Source organism: Telopea speciosissima, chromosome 5, assembly GCF_018873765.1.
Source record: "Telopea speciosissima isolate NSW1024214 ecotype Mountain lineage chromosome 5, Tspe_v1, whole genome shotgun sequence".
Classification (NCBI taxonomy): domain Eukaryota; kingdom Viridiplantae; phylum Streptophyta; class Magnoliopsida; order Proteales; family Proteaceae; genus Telopea; species Telopea speciosissima.
The window spans coordinates 58,613,625-58,637,765 of NC_057920.1; the positions used below are offsets into that span (position 1 = coordinate 58,613,625).

General features: G+C 39.5%; 1 protein-coding gene across 1 annotated transcript; it reads right to left on the bottom strand.

The window, feature by feature from the left end:
- Positions 1-1,872: 1,872 nt before the first annotated feature.
- Positions 1,873-22,712, bottom strand: LOC122661209 (2-oxoglutarate-dependent dioxygenase 33-like). Its single transcript, XM_043856550.1, has 12 exons — positions 22,626-22,712; positions 20,829-20,944; positions 8,367-8,485; positions 8,219-8,282; positions 6,808-6,875; positions 5,924-5,982; positions 4,676-4,841; positions 4,534-4,553; positions 4,169-4,215; positions 2,317-2,397; positions 2,143-2,232; positions 1,873-2,063 (listed from the first exon to the last, which is right to left on the bottom strand). The coding sequence occupies exons 1-12, from the start codon at positions 22,657-22,659 to the stop codon at positions 1,935-1,937; spliced, it is 993 nt and encodes a 330-aa protein (XP_043712485.1). The 5' UTR covers positions 22,660-22,712; the 3' UTR covers positions 1,873-1,934.
- Between the last annotated feature and the right edge of the window lie 1,429 nt (positions 22,713-24,141).

The window sequence follows — 24,141 nt, forward strand, 5'->3', positions numbered from 1 at the left end:
TCCCACTAGAGTTACTTAAGAAAAGGTGAACTATGTAGCCAAGAGAAACCATGAACCAGAATAGAAGACCTTGCCCCTTTTCAAAATTTTTTGATAATTTATGTTGTTAATATTAACCATTATATTATGAAACGATTGGGAAAGAGAACACCACTTGGTCATGCAGCATATGCCACCCCTATATCCTGACATAGGGGTGTGCTATTATTGGTGAAGCCTGATCTCAGTTATAATCCAGAAAGTACTGTGGTGTTTCTTCATCGGACTGTTTCTTCTTCAAAACGCACGATAGACACTCACCCCTGAAAAGCTCGTCAAACTTCGATTTGATATGTATTTCGCCCTATGTTGGTTCGGAGCAAACTGGGTTGTCGGAGGCAGTTTTGTATTTTCATGGGTTAGAGTTTTCCTATATATTGTAATTAACTATTTGAAAGATGTGTGGGAGGGTTTGTATTTTCTTCACAAAAATAGTGGATTCGGACTATCACTCAGCCGTGGATGTAGCCTTCCTTCTTGGGGGTGAACCATATAAAATCATTGTCTTACGTGCTTGATTTCTCTCTCTTTGTTTTCTTCTACAAAATCACCATTCTGCTGCGTTACTTTTCTAACATGCGCAAAATACCGCCCCATCCCCTCCACCCGGAAAAATGCTGAAACAGAGAATTCTAGCAAGTTTAATAAACAAGATGATGTTCTATTACTGAATCAACCCTGCATACACTTTAAGAAATGAAACTTGGAAGTCCCATCAAGAAATGGACTGGTTTATTTAGATAAACTACTCAAACACAGACCACCTGATTATTGATCCAGTTGAACAATCGAATAATTTGGGTTGATTATCAAAAAGTCATTTGTTTTGAACTGGAATAAAATGCCGATCGACCTACTTTTTCCGCCGCAAGTAGATTAGACAATCATGATTACAAAAGTTTTTTTTCTCTTTTTCAAATTCGGAAAAAAAAAATCCCCACACAGCCATGCCGTCACATCCCGCCGCTATCTTATCTTTTTGATAATCTCTTGTTTCATTGTGACCTAATAGTCATAAGTTTAAGTTAGAAAACAGCCTCTCCGCGAAGCAAGGGTAAGATTACAACCCTCCCTAGACCTTACAATGGCGGGAGCCATGTGCACTAAGTACACCCTTTTAAACCTCTTTCCTCCTTGACTGTGTGGACGCCCTATTGAAAAATCGATTGACATGGTATCACCGTATGGGTGATTCCCTTTACACTGAAGGCATCAAAAACCCTCTCCATCAAATCTATTTCACTTCCTTTCTTTCTTGCAACAGATGGAGCCAAAAGACAAACCCTTCACCCTTCACCAAAACTTCATAGTTTACCAGATCTTAGTAAACACAAAAAAATTTGTTCCTCTTAAAGGGTTCAGGGAGGGTCCATCACTCAAAATGGAAAACAGAAGCCTCAAAACAGAAATAAAGATGATTTGTTTTATTAGACAGTAGAGTCATTACACACACAAAAGGCAAATCTACACCTTTAATGACCAAGAAAACAGAGACAAAGAAAGAATAGTATTGCAATAAAGGTACTCTATCATTGAGGACAGACACAAAGCTTCACCAATCTGATGATTTCATTTTATTTTTTTAATGGAATTCACCAGTCTGATGATTATTGAGGCACAGAATAGTCCTCCAAATTGGGTTTTTATACAGATCTCAATCCCATTCTCACTGTCAATGTCTCAATGATGTATTTACTGAAATGGCCTCTCAAATATAGAATTAAACAATGACATGAGAAGCTCTTTTGTGATAGAAAGCTTATAAGTTAATAGTTAATACAAACACTGAATAATGAGAGAGAGAAAATAAAATGTTGCCACATGACAGACTTCTTTTATTTTGTTCTTTTTCTTTTTCAATTTAGAGAAGAGGGAGTGTTTGGGAAAAGGGAAACCTACATCACAAAGTTGGTAGTGACTTTGCGGACTAAATGCTCCCCATATACAGCTTTTTCATACTTCGCAATGCCACCGGTCTTTTGCTTACAACCCTCCAATGGCTCTATTACAGCATCAAAGTTTGGCTGTTCATGAAATAAAATCATGAATGAAGGTCCATCCAGTAGAGAGATGCAAAAAAATGAAAGAGAGGAAGAAGTTTACCTCATAGAAGAAGGCAACAGAAGCTCGATACATTGAAGAGCTGTTGATTACTCGATGCAAAGTTGGTTGATACAAACCATTGGACCAAATCTGCAATTTGCGTACGCTTTAGTCAAATTCTTTCCAATAACTTCTGAAAAACGAAGATGGAGGAACTTGTTTTGAAAGTAATACCTTCAGCATGTCACCTATGTTGCAGACAAATGTGCCAGGAATTGGAAATGCCCATATCCACTCCCCAGACATGTTTCTCACCTTCAGAGGATATAAAATGTCAAAATCAAAATGCACTCAATGAATCAAGAAAACACTGGGAATGAAAAATATCCTCACAGATTTCAGATTTTTTTTTGGGGGGAGTGGGGGAACAGGAGACATAGAAAGCTTTAGCCTCTTAATCAAGAAGTGCACAGCCCCAGAAGTACTAGAAGATATTGTTTTTGGGACCTCAATTATAGAAAGTTGGTCTTTGAATAGTATAATGATCTAAGGGCATCTGAGGGTGTCCTTCAGTCAAAACTATTTGGATTAGAACCTTTGGTCACAGCCCCCCATTAATCTCAAAGACCAAAGAGTTAAAATGTAATATTTTGAGGTCTAAGGATGACAAACCCTTATGTCCTCACGAGGATCTCAAATCTTAAGAAATTTAGAGCAATAACACAGTGAAATTTATGGAATAGGTAAATGTGTCTGCAGAGAAGGGTTTAAAAGTAGGTTGGTGGTCGGGTATTTCCCGAGATTTCCTGTTGAGGATAAAGCCAAGGTCACTTTTCCCCAGCCAAGCCCAGCCAGACTTTCGGCTGCGAAATCCCAACCCAAAGCCACCAATCTGGGCTTTGATCAGCTAACCCAGCCCAAAGCACCCCTCTTAAAATGTTTAAATAGATTTGGGAAAAGGAGATGTTGAGGAGATTTTTATCCTGGCTGCAGGATAGCAATCCTCACCATCAAAGCATCCACACCAGTTTATTCAAAAACGTACTAACAAAACATACTTGCATCTAAATCGGACTTGGGCCGTTAAATAGGGGAGATATGTTGAAGGAATCTAACTGTGTAGATTACTAGAGAATAGATTGAAAATTAAGGAACAAGCTGGCTGGTAGCAATATATCAAATAGTTGAAGAAAAATAAGCAAATCTGAAACTAATGATAGAAAACCCTTGTAACTCCACAAACCCTACTGTTTAATGACATAAATTACCCCTCTACACGGTGTACTAAGGAGGGGCATAACAGAACTTGTGAATAATGAAATAAGGACTCAAAACAATAAAATACAATAAAGAGAACTACTAAACCAGAGTTGCATGAAAGACCAGATGACCCTAACAGCTAAACCTTTTAAACTGAAACTTTGGAAACTTCTAAAAATACTCCAGGGCCACACAAACTGTAGGATATAAGAGTAGAAGAGAGAGAATTGAAAGAGATAGAGCTATCACAAGCCAGAAAGGGCGGAACTCCTGCTGTGCCCAAGAATGCTCTGGTTTCTCCATTCTGATCAGATCTGGACTTGCTCCTCTTCTAGTCATATTTGTCTACCTCAGATAAATCTAATGCCAGCAAGTAACCTTCCATCTCTGCTATCGGTTGAGGCCCGTTAACCTCGGATTTCTCAGACTACTTCCAGCCCAAGCCCAGAAATTTTCAGGCGGGTATGGGGTGTGCTTAGGTTTTTCAAGCCAAGTTACATCCGCACTTGCTATGTCATATACTAGCTAATAATGAAAAACTGTATTTGAAAAGTACCACCAGTATTGCAGCTTTTATTAAAACCTTCAACAAATGTTGCTTCATGAAGAAGTTTCATAATATAGAAAGACAAAGGTCCAGATATGCCAAATTAACATTTAAAAATAGACGCTATTATTATGATGAAAATTTTCAAATTATTTATGTTTATTATGTGAGCAATTCTTTAAATGATATCTTGTCTGATAATGATGAAAAAGTATAAGATTATGTCTTTGTAACTTAACTAAGGCTTCTATTTAAGAAGAAAAAAGGTTAAAAATGTACCTGCAGTGCAGGAATATTGTCGTCCTGATTAACTAGTGTCAAGAGACCTGTCATGCAAATGATGCAACATCATAAGATAACTAGGATTAACACATTTTCAGTTGGGCAAGCAGGAAGGTATTTCTTTCATATGAATCTGAAGATACTAACGTGAAAAGATGCATGTTACAAGTTTTAAGCAGGTAATATTTGTCATCGCATGTGTATAGGTATACATTATATAAAGAATAACAGACATAAGTTAGAATACTTTGTACAAATGAAAGCACATAAATTAGCACCTATCCTTATCCCCAATCCCTCCCCCCCCCACCCCCCACCCAAAAAAAAAAATTTTTTGGTCAACTAAAAGCCGAAGAATTTACCATAGTCCGTGTGAGCTCCACTGCATTTGTTTAGACATAAAACATGAAAGAAAACTGTTACTCACATAAGACCCTGCAAAATCCAAAAAGGCAAAGTCCCAGCACACGCTTACAAGTACAAACACAAACATTGTTTGATTACCATCCAATGTCGTTTTCTGGCATTCCTGAACCATTGGCATCAGAAGCACCTGGATAACCAATTAGACGCATTACCCAAAATGGATCTCCACTTTTTTCACCTTCAAATTCATATGGTGATTCACCCAATGCTAGAGCAATTCCACGCATAATGTTTCTTGCAAGATCTGCCAGTAATCAAGAGATGAAGTAAATCTATTTTACAAGAAGGATATATCTCACAAACCCATGTATGCAGACATTCATACGCATGGCATGTGCATCTACCTAAGTAAATGCACTAGGTACATGCGTACACATGACACCATGTTTGCAAAGAATATAGCCCAATGTTTTAAAACCAACTGGAGCAAATGGTTTATCTATTTGGACCATAGTTGTAATGGTGATTAGGTGACCCAAGGCTTTGGAGGGGTTCCTAGATGACAGGCGTCGCCTAGGTGCCCTAGGGATGCAGTATATGACTATATATAATATAGCAATAACTTTATACAATTATGCTTACATACAATATAGAAGTCATATCAATGCAATATGATATAATTATGCTAAGAATGATTTGATATGAGAAAACAACATATAATAAAAAAAAAAACATAGGATATACACAAAAATATTCATCAAAAAACAAAACAATAAACATAAATCAACATAAACTCGTCAACTGTCAACAAGGCGTGTTGTCGCTTTGGACCCAAGAAAGAGTTTGGATGCCTAGGCAGCATCTAGGCGACGCCTTGACAACTATGATTCGGACCATGAATCAATAGTGGGCTTCTTTTTTTTTCTTTTTTTTTGGGGAGGGGGGTGTGGGGACAGCATGGGGAAGCCACTGACCAGTATGTTCTACAGTTTTAATAACAAAATGGAACATCATTTGCCTCAAAACCATTGACTGCTTGACAGATCATTTGAACTAGACATCCAACTCATTCGGACCAAAAAATTTGAAGGTCCTACAATCAGTTTCTTTGAAATTACCATATTGAATCATAGAAAGCATAACATATGTCTTCACACAAATTTGAATCCTAGACCTTAACACCGACTGGTTGCTGCAATTACATTGACTAATAGATATTTCATTATTCAGACAGTCATATGGACCAGACCTTTCCATTTACTGCTAGCTGATGTGGTTCACTGTCCATTCTGGTGGTAAAAGACTATACATCCGCAGCAATCCGTACATAGCAACTTAGATGGAACGAAACAAAGGAAATCTAAAAAAAAAATATGGTAAACATGCCTGTAAGAAGGCTGATATACTCCTCCATCACAGAGTCGAAGTTTGCAGGTTTATCTGGCCTGAGATATTTTAAGAGAAGGAAAAATATTAAATACAAATCATCAAATCATCTAATGTGACAAAATCGTCAAGTTCAGCACTATTACATGAATGAATGAGGTTGCTTAGTCCTCACACTGGCAAAGGTAGAAAATTGAAGTTGCTGCATAATTTACTTTTAGCATAAAATTCTTTAAATTTCTTAAAGTTCTTTTTCCAGGCCAAAGTCGAAAATGGATAATTCCAACTAAGCGTGACTATAAAATTGGCTGTAAACAGAATAAGTGATTGTGTACAATAGAGAGGAATGGTGGATGATTTTCCCCTTTCATTCTTAGTGATACATCCATCTTATCAGAAACAAGCATGCAGCCACACACACCAAATTGAAAGAAAAAAATGCCAAGGGAAATAACCAAATTGCTCAAGGTGGCTTTCTCAGAACAGGTGGCAAACTCCTTTTTTGGTTGAGAATGTGTTATACTAATTGCAGCAACCAAAAACCAAATTCTTTCACAAAACTGCAGTATGCATTTTGTAGTTTTATCACACTATCATATACTCCAGCCAACAATTTAAATATAGTAACAAGCTTATTGCTTTCAGTTCTACAACCAGAACTACCACAGTAGTCTTGATAACCTGAGCTTAAGCAGCAGGAACACACTAGAGACAACACTGAACTTTCATGGCCATAGACAGGCTTTGATCAGAAAAAGTAAGTGAAATAGTAAAACTTCTTTATAAACTTTATGCATAACTAAAAAAGAAAGTTGCTCTTCCCTCCGAATAATTCACTATAACCATGACAAAAATTTAGACTGAAAACATAAACAGACACATACCATTTATTAGCTCCTTCTAAAGGCTTCCCAAGAGCTCCATAGGACCCAGGATTCAGTTCTTTATAGCACTGTAACCACGAGAATGTTCATAATGATTATGATGATGACAATAATCATAAGAGAAGAATCAGTCTGTAATATACACACTTATTCAAAAATCACATTGACATCCTACAAATGGTATTCTCATGCTATGAAGTGCAAAAAAGATGTGTGCTGCAAGATACATTTTGGTCATTGAGATTTGTTCATCGAATGGCTTCCCCATTGCTTAGCTACAACCTAATTTAAAAACTAATAAGAAAATTATTACAATACATTTTGAGCATTTGAATTTTTTCCATGAATGAACATTTAAGCATTGACTTTAATTGATTGTGGACCAGCTGGGGACCATTTAATCCTTTAATTATTGATTTTATTTATTTCTATTTTTAAATTTTTTATAAGACCAGTTCGGGACCATTGCACAGTTTATTTTCTTTAGTTAAAGCAGTCTCTTGAACAGGAGGTCACAAATAATGACCAAGCAAGGAAAACACAACATCAAAATCATGTGTAGGGTTATTCATAGTTTGAACAGACTGATTTTTGAATGAGATTATTGATCATTTGGACAAATGTAGAACCATGTCCCAACTACTTGAGTAAGCTCAAGTAAACATCAAGGAATTGTCTTAAACAGAAGTTCTTCATCAAATTTGGAATGCTTTCTGAGCTATAACACACTCGAGTAGTCTTGCACGTGGGAAGTTTGGATCGATGACCTTGGGCACTAAAGGGCAAACTGCAACCTCGGGCATAAAAATTTTCACAAGCATAAACACATTTTTCTTTTATAGTCCACCGTTCATTTGTCATCTTTTTTTTTTTCACTTCTCATCTCATTTCCCATCACTCTTGTACATCTCTTCATTCCCTTATTTTGTCTAGACCTCAGTTTCACCTACTTTGTTTGATTGGATCCATGTAGCCGATCCTATTAAGTTGGGATAAGGTTGAATTTGTTGTTGTTGTTGTATAAACACATGATTGCTCACATGAGCAAACAACTATGCATTCACCATGACCATGCACTCAGATGCACTTGAATTTGTATTTAAATGAACTTATAAGAACTTACCACCAAGGCCACAAGAAGGAAAGTCCCTTATATATATGATGTGTACAACCAGATATACACACCCCCTCCCCAATACCAAAAAATAGCAGATATACATATGCATCTACAAACCAACAAAGTCAAAGAAGCAAATGACAGTCAGTAAACACCACCTTAACAGAAATGCTCGGGTAAGAGACTAATGGCAGGTCTAAGTATCACATCCTTTTCCACATGTCCAATGGCTACAATATGGTTGCAGATGCACACAGACAATTACAACATGGAAAGTATATAAACAGCACTTACATCAATGGCCTCATGCATATCCGGTTTTCCTTTAGTGACATTTTCTCCAATTCTCTGATATCCTCTACAACAAATACCCAGATAATGTATCATTGATAAATACCCATTTTCAAAACATAAACATGGTAAGTAATTCCAGGAAGCAAACCTGTATCCTCTTGCAGGAGTCATCTTGATTTTAAGTTTTTCTTCATAAGGAAGATCAAAAAATTGGTGGGTCAATTCTCTCACCTCTTTGACAAGGGAATCAGGTATACCATGGCATTTCTGGTCAAAGACAGTGTCAAAAGTTTTCAAGATTAGCATTGCCAACCAAAATAGATTTTATTCAGAAGTCTATTTTAATTGAAAGTAAATAGACATAAAGTAAACAAACATAAAGTAAAGAAGAGAACATTGATCGTATTAAATTGAATGAGGCATATAACCACATTTGTTAAAGCTCAAAGGAAAATTTTATAGGACTGTCATACGACTGGCTATGACGTATGGTGCAGAATGTTGGGCAGTTAAGAAGTGTCATATAGATAAACTAAGTGTAGCGGAGATGAGGATGTTGAGATGATGTGCGGCAAAACTAGGGAAGGATAAAAGTGAGGAACGACCACATTAGAACTGGGTTGGGAGTAGCTCCAATCCATGATGAGCTACGAGAGAGTTGTTGGAGGTGGCATGGCCATGTCCAACGGAGGCCTTGGAATGCTCCAGTACAGAGGAGTGATTTGATTCAAATTGAAGGAACTAAAAGAGCCACGGGCAAGCCTAAAATGACCGTAGGAGAAGTGGTGAGGAAAGACATGCATAGCTTAGGCCTCATATCATGTATGCCATTGAATAGAGTGGATTGGAGAGCAAGGATCCATGTGGCCGACCCCATTTAGTTGGGATAAGGCTATGTTGTTGTTGTTGCTGTTGAAGTATATAACGACATCTCCATTCTGCTGAGGTTAACAGGTCAAAAGGTACTTGGATTAAATCACAAGACAGATCACTTAAATAAAACCATTATCAGAAATAACCGTCTTACCTTTTACAACTTGTGAGTTAACAGCATAGGGGCCTTAAATAGAAAAGAAAGGCAGAACTGGATTCATGTAGCAGACTCCAGGTAGTCTGGACAAGGCTTTGTGAGTTGAGTTTGGATTTCTTCTGATTTCTGCTACCAGATACGATAGTTTGAGAGAGAGTCCTATTGATGCGGCATGGGAGCAACGAGAAAATCTAGCTCTCCAAATGACCAGAAAAAAGAAAAAGACTTGATTCCAAATGACCAGCAGATTGCTTGAGAATGCCGCATTCAGGGAAGTTGGAATTATTTAGTTTGGGAGGCATCCAAGCTCCAAAATTTCGGTAGTAATATTCCATTTTAGTTGGAAAATGCAGTCAGATGTTTGGGGTAGTATAAGTGATCAAGGGGTGGTAACTCATATCACGGGTAATGTAAGACTAGATTAGGGTTAACCTAACCCCAAATAAACCCACAAATCAAAGTAAGTTAAGTAACAACAAAACCAGAATTTAGAAGTTTTAGAATTCAAACCAAACCAGCCGGTAGAACAGTGCCAAACTCAGGTCGAGTGAAGATGGAGGTGGAGAGATTCTACTCTCCAAATTTCAGCCAATTCTGAAAGGCTAAAAGCTGAGATATGAAGATAACTCCAAATTAGAAGGTTATGGAATAACTTGCAAACCAGCACTGGGATTGGACTCCAAAGAGGATCGAGTTTCAGCCTTAATGGGATGAAGCTTCGCTGCAAGTTTGGTTCAGTTCTGATGGTCAGCAGAGGAGATCTGAATTGGTGATGAAATTAGAAGGTTAAGGCTGCAGGACAATCCAGCCAGCCACAGAGGCTCAAACTGAGATCGAGTAGGCTTCTTGTTGGTGTCGTTCAATCCTCAAAGCCTTGCTGAAACAGGCTCCAGGCTTCAAAGAAAAGGTGGCTCAATGTTGCTGGAGGAACAGGACAGAAAACTGATCTGCTGGGTACACCTCGATCCTTCTCTGGTGATGATCAGCAACAATCAGTCAAAAGCTTGATTGGGAATCACTTTTGGTCTTCAGCAACAGTTGATTGCACGCAGCTGCAGTCACAGAACACAGCAGGAATATGGTTCGGTTGGATGTAGAAGACAGAGTGAGTAAGAGGATAGGAAAATAGAGGGCAAGGGATAATGGGATTTGACTCTCTCAGCCAGGCTCCTAACAGCCCTTCATTGTTACACAATTTGACAAGGAAAATCTTTGCTTGAAGCAATAATCAATCATCTTACTAAATCGTGGAGTGCCTCTATGGGCAGATTACAATATATGAACTCAAGTATTGAGCCCAAAAATAGAAACAATAAAATAGCAAGTCCCTTATAAGGCTGAGACTTGGATTACAAGCAAGAAACTACAATAGAAACTCTAAGTTTGCAAGGTTTCTAAACTAGAAGCACAAAAATAGAAACAAGCAACTTAATAAAAATAGAAACTAAGCCTATGTCAAAAATAGAAACTAATTAAACTCCTATATCCCCCACGCATAGTCAAAATTGAGTCTTCTAATAAGGTTTCTAAAATAGAAGCTCAAAAATAGAAACAAGCAACTTAATAAAAATAGAAACTAAGCCTAAGTCAAAAATAGAAACTAATTAAACTCCTATATCCCCCACACAGAGTCAAAATTGAGTCTTCTAATAAGTTTTCACGCAATCTGGTCTTGGGCCCCACAAGATTTTCTAGTCATATACTCACCAAAGCAAATATGAGGCTGTGACACTGTTCACATGAACAGTGTCTTGGCCTCTTCTTCTTCATGTTATGATCTACATCACCGGGAGTAAGATCCATCTGTCCTGCTTCAATTCACATATACAGATTACAACAGAGCCAGGAAGAGGAAGAAAAAAATAACCAGCTTATGCTCCAAGTTTCTCACCCAATCACAGCTCTTCCAAACTTTGAGTTTGTTGCTTCCATCCAAGACAAAGTGAGCAACAATAAGCTGTGTGTAAACAGCTATGAAATCTGAATGCTTGAGTGATCAAAATAGAATTCCCAGGCCTTTTATTTATACTAAACTGAATTACAATGAATCTCAGTAGAAATAGAAATAAAACCCCAGCCCTAATCCTACTAGGAATTCCTAATACAACTAGGAATTCCAAAATAGGATTCAGCTAAAGGTAAAAAATAATAAAAAAGGAAAAATAAAGTAAAGACAATCACAGCACCACTAGGACTACAATCATCTCAACACTCCCCCTCAAATTGGAGCATAAATGTCAACCATGCCCAACTTGACCAGAATAGGATGAAAGACCTTCCCACCTAAGCCCTTCGTGAACACATCAGCAAGCTGGTCAGTAGATTGCACAAAAGGAACACAGACCAGCCCTCCTTCCAACTTTTCTTTAATAAAATGCCTGTCAACCTCCACATGCTTGGTGCGACCATGCTGAACAAGGTTGTGAGCAATGCTAATAGCAGCCTTGTTGTCACAGTACAACCTCATGGGAAGAGGAATAGGAGTACCAATATTTTGCAATAAACCTTTGAGCCATAACATCTCACAAATACCTTGTGCCATAGCACGAAACTCTACTTCAGCACTAGATCTTGCCACGACGTTCTGCTTTTTACTACGCCAAGTAACAAGATTGCCACCAACAAATGAGCAATAGCCAGAAATGGACTTTCTGTCAGAGGAACCAGCCCAATCTGCATCAGTATATGCTTCGACACGAAGATGACCATTCGGAGACAAAAGAATACCTTTACCCGGTGCTGATTTTAAATACCGAAGGATCCGGATAACAGCATCCATGTGAGAAGAATGTGGATCGTGCATGAACTGACTAACCATACTCACAGATACTGCTATGTCAGGTCTTGTATAAGACAGATAAATGAGCTTACCAACCAATCTTTGATATCGACCTTTGTCGACAGGAGTTCCCTCCTTTTCTTTAAGTCTAGTAGTTGCATCCATAGGTGTATCAGAGGGATGACACCCTAGCATTCCAGTCTCGGTCAATAAATCTAGGATGTACTTCCTTTGAGAAAGAAAGATGCCTTTAGAAGACCGAGCAACTTCTATCCCTAGAAAGTACTTTAGTTTTCCCAGATCTTTTATTTCAAATTCTCGCCCAAGATAAGCCTTCAACTGGGTGATTTCATGATTGTCATTCTCAGTCACCACACTATCATCCACATAAACTATTAGAAGAGTTACCTTTTCACCATTTTTCTTGATAAACAAGGTATGATCAGTGTTGCTCTACTTATAACCTGCAGAGACCATTGCCTTATGAAATCGTCCAAACCAAGCACGAGGAGACTGTTTCAGCCCATATAAAGCACGCTTCAATTTACAAACTTTCCCACTGATCTTATCACAAGAGAAACCTGGTGGAATGTCCATGTACACTTCCTCGTCAAGCTCTCCATGGAGAAAGGCATTCTTCACATCTAATTGTTGCAACTCCCTGCCAAGATTCACTGCACAAGAAAGTAGCACTCTGACGGTGTTTAATTTCGCAACTGGTGCAAAAGTCTCCTGATAATCGATCCCATAAGTCTGAGTAAATCCTTTGGCAACCAAACGTGCTTTGTATCGATCCACAGTGGCATCTACCTTCTGTTTCACCACAAACACCCACTTACATCCAACTGGCTTCTTTCCTGGAGGAAGAACCACAAGTTCCCATGTATCATTCCTTTTGAAGGCTTGCATTTCTTCCATCATTGCTGCTTTTCACTTTCCCTCTGTAAAAGCTTCCTGCCAATTTTGGGGAATACGAACAGAAGAAAGAGAGGAGACAAATGTACGAAATGATGGAGAAAGGGAGTCATAAAAGACTACATGAGAAATGGGGTGCTAGGTACAAGCCCGAATACCTTTACGATGAGCAATACGTAAATCAAGAGACGAAGGAGAAGATATGTTACCTGGAGATTGATCTGGTTCCAGAGCCGACAACTGTGGTGGTGCTGGTGCTACAGTGGTTGGAAGCTACTTGTATTTAGAATGTCCCCTGTGATAGGTTTTGAGGTTAGAGTCGTTTATTTTCTTCTGAAATTCCCTAATGGTTTGTTGGACTGGAGTCATCTCCCCCTGAAGGGAATTGTCACCCATAGGATTTTCAACATTTTCCAAATTCTCCCCCTGGGGAAAATCCAATGGGGAACCATCGGAGGGAAGAGGGGAGGAAACAACAACTGGTTGAGGGGTGGGAGAAACAGGTGGTTGGACCCTAGTCCGGGTCTGTACCGGAAGTTCAACCATCACATCTTCACTGAAAGTCTCCCTCTGAAGAGGTGTGGAGTGATAATACGAGAGAGTTTCATAAAAGACAACGTCCATACTGGTGAAGGTACGACGGGTAGGAGGATGGTAACACTTATATCCCTTTTGGGATGGAGAATATCCCAAGAAAATACATCGGACCCCACGGGGTTCGAGTTTGCCAGGGGAGCGGGTATCCCGAACATAACAGACACAACCAAAAACCTTTGGTGGGACAATAAAGGAGGACGAACCCATCAATAAAGATGCAGGGGTAGCAGAGTCAAGGACTCGGGTAGGGAGCCGATTGATGAGATAGAAGCGGCATGTCAGACAAAGATCACCCCAATATTGGGAGGGGACAGAATGGGCAAACATGATAGCCCGGGTCACCTCAAGGAGGCGGCGATTTTTCCTTTCAGCCACCCCATTTTGAGCAGGGGTATCGACACAACTGGTTTGATGGAGTATACCATGGCAAGGTAGTATTGGAATTGACCATCCATGTATTCTTTACCATTGTCACTCCTCAATATTTTGAGAGTGGCATTGTATTGGGTCTGAATCATCTTATGAAAATTTTGAAAACAAGAAAAAACATCGCTTTTATTATGCATTAATACACCCATGTACTCCTAGAATAACAATCAATAAAAGAAACAAACCAACGATGGCCTTTAAGAGATGGTTTTCGGCTAGGACCCCACACATCAGAATGAATAAGATTAAAAGGAGAAGAACTTCTTTTATTAGAAATGGAATAAGTAGAACGATGTTGCTTAGCCAAAACACAGGCTTCACAAAAAAAGTCGTTTCTATGACATTCTTTAGCTAATGCAGGAAATAAAAGGGATAATGTTCCTAAAGGGGGGTGACCTAGTCTTTTATGCCATTGTTGAAGTTCAGAAGAAACTAACGAGCTTTGATGTATAGGAGAAGCCAAAGATGGTTGTGAAGTAGGACTCCCATCATCAAGCAGGTACAATCCACCATGCATCTTACCACATCCAATCGTCGCCCCCGTTGCCAGATCCTGAAACACACAATGAGAAGGAAAAAAGGTTACTTTGCAATTCAAATCACGGGTAAGACTACTAATGGAAAGAAGATTAGTGCTAAATTTAGGAATATGTAAAACAGAGGATAAAGTTAAGGAAGGAGTGCAACTGATAGAGCCCTTCCTAAAGATAGAAGAGAGAGAACCATCAGCCACCCGTACTTTATCTTTACCAGAGGTAGGAGAGTAACGAGTAAAGAGGTTGGAGGATCCAATCATATGATCAGTGGCACAGGAGTCTATGATCCAGGGAGAAGAGACTACCGATGCACAATGACCAGCAAAGGAAATACCTGAATGGACAAAATGTGAACCTGGATTGGTGGAAGAACTAGCAGTAGTCGATGTAGTAGAAGCAGCGGAAGCCTGTAACATACGACGGAACGCTTGAAGTTCTTCCTTGGATAGACCAGTGTCAGAAGTGGGAGTAGTAGTGACAGCCTCAATATGATTGGCTTTGTTTTTCGACTTCCGGGCAGCACGTTTAGCTTCAAAGTCAGCCGGTTTACCATGGAGTTTCCAACAAGTAGCCTTGGTGTGATAAGGCCTATTACAATGTTCACACTTCACGGTTGCTTTAGAAGAGTCACTAGTAGTGGACAGCCCATCCGGTGTAGGAACAGCAGTGGCAGCAGTTTTTAGAGCTGATCTATCACTGGTGGGAGTGTGTAACATAGCAGTCCGCCTGCTTTCTTCAGAATGTACCAAGGCATAGGACTGTTCCAAAGTAGGAAAAGGGATCCTGCTAAGTACCTGGACCCTAATCGGATCATATTCCACATTTAATCCAGCGAGGAAGTCATATACTCGATTTTATCAACATGCTTGCGATAGGCAGCAATATCGAGAGGATTAGTGGGTGGCAATCCGTGTAATGATCCAGTTGTTGCCATAGACTTCGTAGGAGAGCATAATACTTGGAAATAGAGAGGTCCGTCTGAGTGGTTTCATGAATTTTTTTCGTAATTCATAAACCCGAGCATCGTTACCAATCTGTCCATAAGTTTCTTTGGCAGCCATCCATATCGGGCAGCAGTCTCTAGAAGTAAATAGCCATTAGCAAGATCTTGGTTCATAGAATTCAGAAGAAAGGCCATGACCTGAGAGTCATTAGAGATCCATCGAGTCGTAGAGGACCTACGGTAGAAGGTTTCTGAAGTACCGATAAGGTGGCGGTGAGACCACGGCCAGCAATAATGGAGATAAGTTGATCTGGACCACATGAGATAGTTAACTCCATCAAGTTTGATGGAGGCAGCAAAGGGAAGATACTCTTGTCAAGTCTGTGCATCAAGTCCAGAAGTGACTTGATCATCCGAACCAGTAGATACATCAGAATCAGGCATTGTATGCAATGGAGATGAAGAAGGTTATCTTAAATCAGTCAGCAAATAGAAAATCAGCTTCCAACAGGTCAAGTACAGCTTCTGGAAGTTGAGAATATATGCTCCAAAAAAGATACTGTTGGATTAGCCAAGGAAAAACCCTAACTTTTGAAAAAAGGTTAGGAAAACCTGGGTTTGTAGAAATTGCAGTGCCGGATCTGATGTGATTGTGATCCACTCCTGCAGTCTTCAAACAAAAGGAGGTGTGCACCAAGTATCAGCAGAAAAAAAGCCCAAAATAAAAGGAAGAATCGATCTGCAACTGTATTCAGAAATCGATTCTTCAAGGTTGGAGAAGCTCTGCCGGCAGAATTAGGGCACACCAAGGATCTGAAGTCTTCAAAGAGGTGATTTGGAGAGCAGCATCTAAATCCTTAACAGATTCACCTCATAGATGCTGCCCTGAATGAGAGAGAAGAGCCGAGAGTGAGAAAGAAGAGAGAGCTGGAACCGTGGAGGGGAGGGGAGAAGAAAAAACAAAAAAAAAAACTGAGAAGGCTGTTTATTCGATCAGAATAGGCTCTGATACCATGTAAACAGCTATGAAATCTGAATGCTTGAGTGATCAAAATAGATCACCCAGGCCTTTTATTTATACTAAACTGAATTACAATGAATCTCAGTAGAAATAGAAATAAAACCCCAGTCCTAATCCTACTAGGAATTCCTAATACAACTAGGAATTCCAAAATAGGATTCAGCTGAAGGTAAAAAATAATAAAAAAGGAAAAATAAAGTAAAGACAATCGCAGCACCACTAGGACTACAATCATAGCACCACTAGGACTAATTACTCTAATCGTGTAACTAGCCTATCTCAACACTGTGTTACAGCAACACATCATTTAACATTTCCTTGTGTAAACCCCTCAACATGAATGGTGGATAACCTCTAAAACTTTGTGTTAGTGCTGTGTGTCTATGTTGCCGTTAGGTAGGCATTCAATCATTCACAATGACAAGCCAAAGAAATTAAGCGAGATGATGATCTCTTCAAAATCTGGATGTCATCAAGGAACTAGATCAATTATAGCGAGCAGAAACTGCAATTCAAAATAAGAAGTATTATTATCTTTCCAATTTAGTGGGCGAGCCTTGGCACAACGGTTAAGTTGTGCTATTACAACCATCAGGTTGCGGCTTCAAAACATGGAAACAGCCTCTCCACAAAGCGGGGTAAGGCTGCGTACATTTTCCCCTCCCAAGTAGCGGGAGCCTCGTGCACTAGGACGCTCTTTTTTTTATTATCTTTCCAGTTTGGTGCTGTTATTCAGTTCCCAGATGGTAATCCCATGTTTTCATCATTCTTCACTTCTTTCAAACCCCCTTCAGCACCTCTCCAGCCATTTCCCACTCTTCTCTAACCAATCAGGTACTCCAGCAGGGTTTTAGCAGCACACAACCAGGAAACTTTGTTGAAACCCATCACAATTTCAATGGATCTCATACTAAAACCAACAAACCCTTAGGTTTCAGCCCTAGATACAATCTTCTTTGTTGTTTGAATTGTGAAAATACCGAAGGAATAACAACCGAAAGCAACAGAGAAGAATAAGAGAGAGAGAGAAGGAAAAGAAGTCGAAGGGGAGAAGAGAGGATAAAGTTGGCCCAGCCTGTAATGCCAATACAAAGGGGAAACGCCAGTAGAGATAACAGAAGCCATTGTAGATGAGGAAGCAATGTCGAAGTAGTACAGAATATTCCTCCCATGCCCTCCACCAATCGTCATCTTTGTTTTGAGATCCTAAAAAACACAATGAGAAGGATAAAATGTAATAAAGCAATTAAAATGTTTTGTCAACTGACTAACAGATAAGAGGTTAACAAGGAATTCAGGAACATGAAATACAGTATATAATGAAAGAGATGAAGACAAAGGAACACACCATGACCAATAACAGTAGTAAAGGATCCATCAGAAAAAGTAACTTGGGATGGAAAATTAGACTACTGAAATGAAGAGAACAGATTTAGTTTACCAGTCATGTGTGAGGACACGCCTGAGTCAATAACCCAGGGAGTGGAGGGTGAGGAAGTTAGACATGTGGGTATATCTGAATGAGCCAATGTAGCAATAGATGTGGACGAGGATGCCTAAAGCTGCTGGACCCGTCTGAGAAGTTGATTGATCATATCAGTATGAGATGAGACACCACCTCCAAATGAACTTTGATCAGTGTCATAAGAGTACACCACGTCAGTATCCCTATCAGGTACAATAGTATTAGGCTATTAGCAAACTAGTGTGGTGCCCACTGGGGCCTGCCATGCTTGATCCAACATTTGTCAACAGTGTGATTAGTGCGATGACAATGAGTACGGTATCGAGCAAGCTTATCAGAATTTTGACTGCCACAACCACCCATACTGTGTCAACAACCTCCCCCTGAGCCATGACTTCGACTAGGAAAACCAATACCACGACCACGGCCACCATTGCTAGCAACAAAAGTGGAATTATCCTTCGAAGAGGTGGTAGGATCAGATTTGGACAAGGAGGGGGACACAATCCACTAAATCTTGCAATAGGCCTCATTCATAGATGGAATCTTCTCACCAGCTAATATTTGACTCTTGACAGGTTGAAGGTCAGAGTCCAATCCAGACAGAAACTTTGCAACTAGAAATTCAGCACGTTGAGATTTAAGAACTTTAATATCTGCAGAGAGAAGCTGGTAGACATTGAGTTCCTCCCACATGCCTTTAAGAGCACTGTAGTAATCGTCGATAGACTTTCCATTCTGCTTGAAGGAGAAGAAATTTTCATACAAGACATATTCCAGACATATTTTTGACTTAAGAATAATTTTCTTGGAGGTCATCCCAGACACCCTTGGCTGTAGTATAAACCATTATGTTGGCAGCCACAAAGGGCTCCATGCTATTCCACAGCCAACAAAGTAATGTAGCATTCTCCGTCTACCAGTCCTTATATTCAGCAGCAGTTGTAGCAGGTGGAGGCTTAGTCAAATAATCCATCTTCCATTTGGCTGTAATATAGACTTTAACAGTCTATGCCCAGAGAAGATGATTGGAAGCACCGATTCTCTGGACATTTTCATTGTCCACACGAGGCTTAGAATCTGCCATAGTGGTAAAAATAGAATAACTAGCAATAAAAAAGAAAACCCAACAACCAATTTGTCAACCTGAAATCAACAGAATTGCACAGGGAAGAGCCAGATGCTGTCAAAAACCACAGAGCAGGTGAAGCACCAACAACCATAATAAAAAGTATCAAATCTGGAGTTGAAAACCCAGAGTGATTAATAATTGCAGGAGATCCAAAGATAAAGACTGTCACAAAAATAAGTTCGATGGACATTCCAAAGAGGGCCAACAACTCCCTAATACCTCACTTGAATACAGAGTATCTCAGACTTGATGGGAGATTTTTAAATTGCAGAGATCAGAGGCTGGGATCAACCTCAAACTCAGGTCGAAGAACTCTATTCAGAAGGCTTCAATTCCCTAAAATCTTATTCAGATCTAATGGATAGATCTGGATTAATTGCAAGAAGAAAAATCTGCCAGAAAATTTCCAGACATAGGGCATTGCAGGCCAATAGGTGATTGTGAATTACTTCGCATCAGAAGTTTGTATTAACTTCATACCATGGTCGAAGGACCTATTCAGAGAGGGCTTCAATGCCCTAAAATATTGAGTTGATCTGATGAGCAGATCAAAAGTAATTGCAGAATCAAAATCTGCCAAAAAACTTCGAAAAACAGGGTACTGCAAGCTTCAATTGTGGACTAACATCAGTTGTTGGTGCAGTAAAATCTTCATGGCAGCAGGAACCTAGTTCTTCAATATCTCATCAACCACGGTTTCAGAAAAACAAATACAGCATTGGTTGCTGTGGACCACAATGTAGAAATCTAAAGAGGACTCTCAAGATGGCCAGAATGTGATAACTACTGGATCTTATTGCTCTGATACCATGTGACAATACCAAAGCAATAACAACCAGCAGAAACAGAGAAGAAGAGGATAATAATACTGCCCACGGTTTGAGTTGTGAACAGCCTACTCAAACTGTGGGTGATGGGATGTACTTATAATAAGTAAAACAAGGATTACAATGCTAGTCCACCGACACAAAGTAAACACATCTACTATTACCCTAAATAACCCTCACAACTTAACCTCATAACTACACAACCGAGACTATATCTTAACATGAATATTCAACCTCGAACCCTAAATTCCCCTTAAAACTACTTACTCAGTGGTTTTCTTGGTTTGCATCTAGAAGTACTATCTTCATCCTCAACCCCAAAAATTCCCATTTGAGTAGTCACCCGTCTTACATGATTATGTATTTCTAGTCTGCTGATTGGATTAATTACTATTGTGTTGCTTGTTTTAGCATAAATAGTTTTTGTGGCAGTAATTTTACTTTCAGAGAACATCTGTACCTTATCTACAGGACAAAAAATCATGCAACAAATCTAAGCTTCACAGGATATCGAAATGGTAACAATACATTAGCAATTACATATCCTAAATTTGGGCCATTGAAATATATACTAGTAACTACTTATCAAAATACTATTAGATCTAAATGAGAGGAGAAGATATTGAATTACAACCTAGGAATTTCAAGTCTGAAGTTATAATATATCTAAAACAATGGAATAAATAATAAAGGACACAATAGAGTTTTCTGCAAGCTCTAGAAAATACAGTGCACCTAAAAAGACAAGATACAAGCTGATCCTCAACCGTTCACTAATAGTCACATATTAGATCTAATATCATATCTAGCATATTTATTGACTAGGCAACCCTTTTCTTAGTCATAAATTTATTCCTTGGGATCTGGAGGAAAACATGTATTATTTCTTGTTTTAGCAATGCTATCTTTCATATAAAATTAATAGTCGTAACCCACCACATAGAAAAACCCAGCCTCCTTACATGCTCGATCTAATTGTTCAACAACTTCAGATACACCTTGATCTTCAGCAAGCAAAGGATCACTGCATTTAGCCAGCAGTGGACTGACATCTGAAACAAAATTGGAAATGAGATGATATGGTAAAAATATTCAAGCTCTAGGGAGAACATCATTTTATCAATTTCTAGTGATCACTATAAAGACAGAAGAAGAAAAAAGACATTAAAAGAAAAGTAGAACATGAATGATTAAGAACAACCCTCTCTCTTTGGCTTTAAGCAAGCAAGTATTGTTTTCACTTATAAATGTTAAAACCCAAATCATCAAATGATCACAAAAGTACCACCTCACACAAACAGAAAACTAATGTAACAGTATTCAAACAAACAGAAAACTAATGTAACAGTATATAAGTATAGAAGGAAAATAAACTTACTGCAACTTAAGTCCATGGGCACAGAAAACCTGAGGAAATAAGTTTGGCTGACTTACAATTAGACACCATGAAGTCAATGAAAGGGCCCCATCAGAAAGTGTTTCACCATTGCTCCATCTAGCATCTGTATTCATTTAAGCATTACCAGATGCATAGCATCGTATCTTTGCCTGTCTATCAATTTCCTAACTTCAGAATTTTTAATTAATAGGGCATGTATCATACCCAGTGGGCGAGCCTTGGTGCAGCAGTTATGTTGCACTATTGGTTGCGGGTTCGAAACATGGAAACAGCCTCTCCGCAAAGCGGGGGTAAGGCTGCGTGCATTTGCCCCTCCCAGACCCTGCAATAGCAGGAGCCTCGTGCACTAGGACGTTCTTTAGGGCATGTATCATACCCAGACAAAATCAGCACCTCCATGACAAGAATCCAATACTAATCAACCCATAAGAAATAAATGAATGAAACAGTAAATTCTCAACCCAAATGCTATACAAATCTTGTGTTGGTGGCCTGTCTATATTAGAAATTGAAAAGGAAATTACAGTATAAAACCACTGAACAATCTCAGTAGCTTTTCAATTATAACTTTTGGGTAGTTAAGCATAAGAGTTCATACCAGAATACAGAATTACAGATATGAAAAGCAGTAAAGACAATTCACAGCTCTCTTCCTTATGTAAACACAATTTGTTGAACCGATTGGGAATTGTTCAGTCAACTTGATGTTGGCACCATAAGCTTAAACAGTATAGATTTTGGCACATGACTTGCAGCTCAGAGATAGAAACAAGGAGTCCCTCACTTGTTGTTTTCAAACAATATTTAGCAAACAGAAGAAACTTAACACTCCTTCAATTGTCTTTGTAAACCAACTAGTCGTATAAATCAAAAACCAGGAACTAAATCAATCATACCCGTAATCACAAACAAAAACCTAACACCTGTGAACAACAATTATACCCGTAATCACAACACAATAGAGTAGGGGGGACACAGCCCTGTCTCAGAACTTCGCTTCCAGGCAGGCAAGATTAACAAAATCACAAATGGTCCAAAAGACATTTCTACTTATTGCATGATCGCAAATGCCCAGAACTGATTACTGCTCAGTGACAAAGAAGTAGTCTTTTTCGCTTCAACAAGTGAAACTAATTCATGGCCATGAAAATAGTGAAAATTCTTTTGGGACCTCTATGATTTTTTTCTTTTGAGAAGTACTTACTCTATGATGTTAAAAGGGTAACTTTAGAGTCACAATCGCCTAAGAACCTATGAATAGCAAACCATGAATCCACAGTACATAGGCAGGATATTCGTTTGAGGAAAGACAGTAATCGTTTCTTATTGTTTACCTATTATTGGAATGGATTTGAAGTCGGAACCCATGGAAGACGAGCAATAGACGGAAGAGTTCAAGACCAACACAGCAAGTACAACCAGGCAGGTACACTACGCAACCCCAAGCAAGATCCCGAATGTTCATATTATACCACCAGCCATGAGTCACTCATGACCCAATAGTAACTGCTCCATTCGTCCTTTCCTCCCCTCCGTCGTTCTGTGCCAGAATGCCAGTGCGAATTGTTATTAAAAAATATAAAAAAAAAAGAGAGAATGTTTTTTGTCCCACAGCGTAGGCTGAGCTCAGGCACATGGATCTGCCACTCGGGAGGCTGGGTGATCATTGCACCCACCCCATGTGTATGGGTGTAGTCTGCCTACGTTACGGCACAAAGAACAGCACCCCAAAAAAATAATAAATTAAGGAAAGAAAACGCTATCTGATTATGTGCGGTGTGCGGTCCTACACCGAGACATAAGGTTGTGCAAAATGATTGTTGCACCCCGAGGATTTCTGCTTTTTTTTTTTTATAAAATCAAGGATTTCTGCCCTGTATGTATGATCGATCGGTTCAGCAATCATTTCGCATGGCCCTCTGTGTATGATCGATCGCCCGATCCACCCAATCCAACCAATTCCATTAAAAATCATGTGTCAACATGATTGCCATGTGACCAACACGCAGCAACTATGATGGACACGTGCCAATGTAATGTGGGAAAAAAAGGAAAGAGAGAACGGAACTAGAACCAACCGGGAGAAGGAGAAGAAGAAGAAGAGGGAGGGGGAGCTGCGAGGGGGAGGGGCAACGGGTGGGGGTTAGAGAGGAATAAGGGTGGGGAGGGGTGTTGTAGCAGGAGGCCAAGGGGCAAGGGGTTGGGTTGTGGCTGAGGGAGAGGAATAGGGGGCGGGGCCGTGGGGAAGGGAGAGGAGAACATAGGTAGGGTAGGGGAAGGAGACGGGGTCGTAGGGGTAAGGGGCAAGGAGGGGAGAGAGAGAGAGAGAGATGACTCCGACCCGCAATCCAACTCCACCGCGAGCGACAAGTGGTGATGGAAGTCCTTAGCAGCGAAGTCTACATCAGGGTCTATCACTCCAGGATGTGGTGTGGGGTATCTTGTTGCTCCTCTCTGGTGACCTTGTTAGTGACAACGTCGAGACTCCCTGCGTTGGTAGCAATGGGGTGGGGGAGTGTTCCAATGGGAAGAGGAGAGGGAGAGAGGGTCAAATGGAGCGTCGAGGGAGGGGAGGGAAGACTATGGAAAGTCTTTCATCCATTTTTGTTTAGGGGAAATTTCTTAGATCTACGAGCTTAAAAAAAGAATTATAAGGTAAGTATATTTTAAATTTGTTTTAAATCCATAAATTTACATTTTGAAAAGATTTACCTAATCCATAAATTAGTTAGTGCTCATCCCGCCCAACAAAAAATATAATTAAACTTCCTAATATACCCTTTGACTCATTTTTTTTCCCTAAAAAAAAGCTAAAGATAATGTTTAATAGCTTAACCAGTTGCACTTTGC

Excerpts from the sequence above, each read along its gene's own strand:
- LOC122661209 (XM_043856550.1), bottom strand. The coding sequence starts at position 22,659 with ATGGGTTCCGACTTCAAATCCATTCCAATAATAG. Across the intron at positions 6,876-8,218 it reads ATATGCATGAGGCCATTGAT|TGCTATAAAGAACTGAATCC; the intron begins GTAAGTGCTGTT and ends TCGTGGTTACAG. Across the intron at positions 2,064-2,142 it reads CTGTTGCCTTCTTCTATGAG|CCAAACTTTGATGCTGTAAT; the intron begins GTAAACTTCTTC and ends TTTCATGAACAG.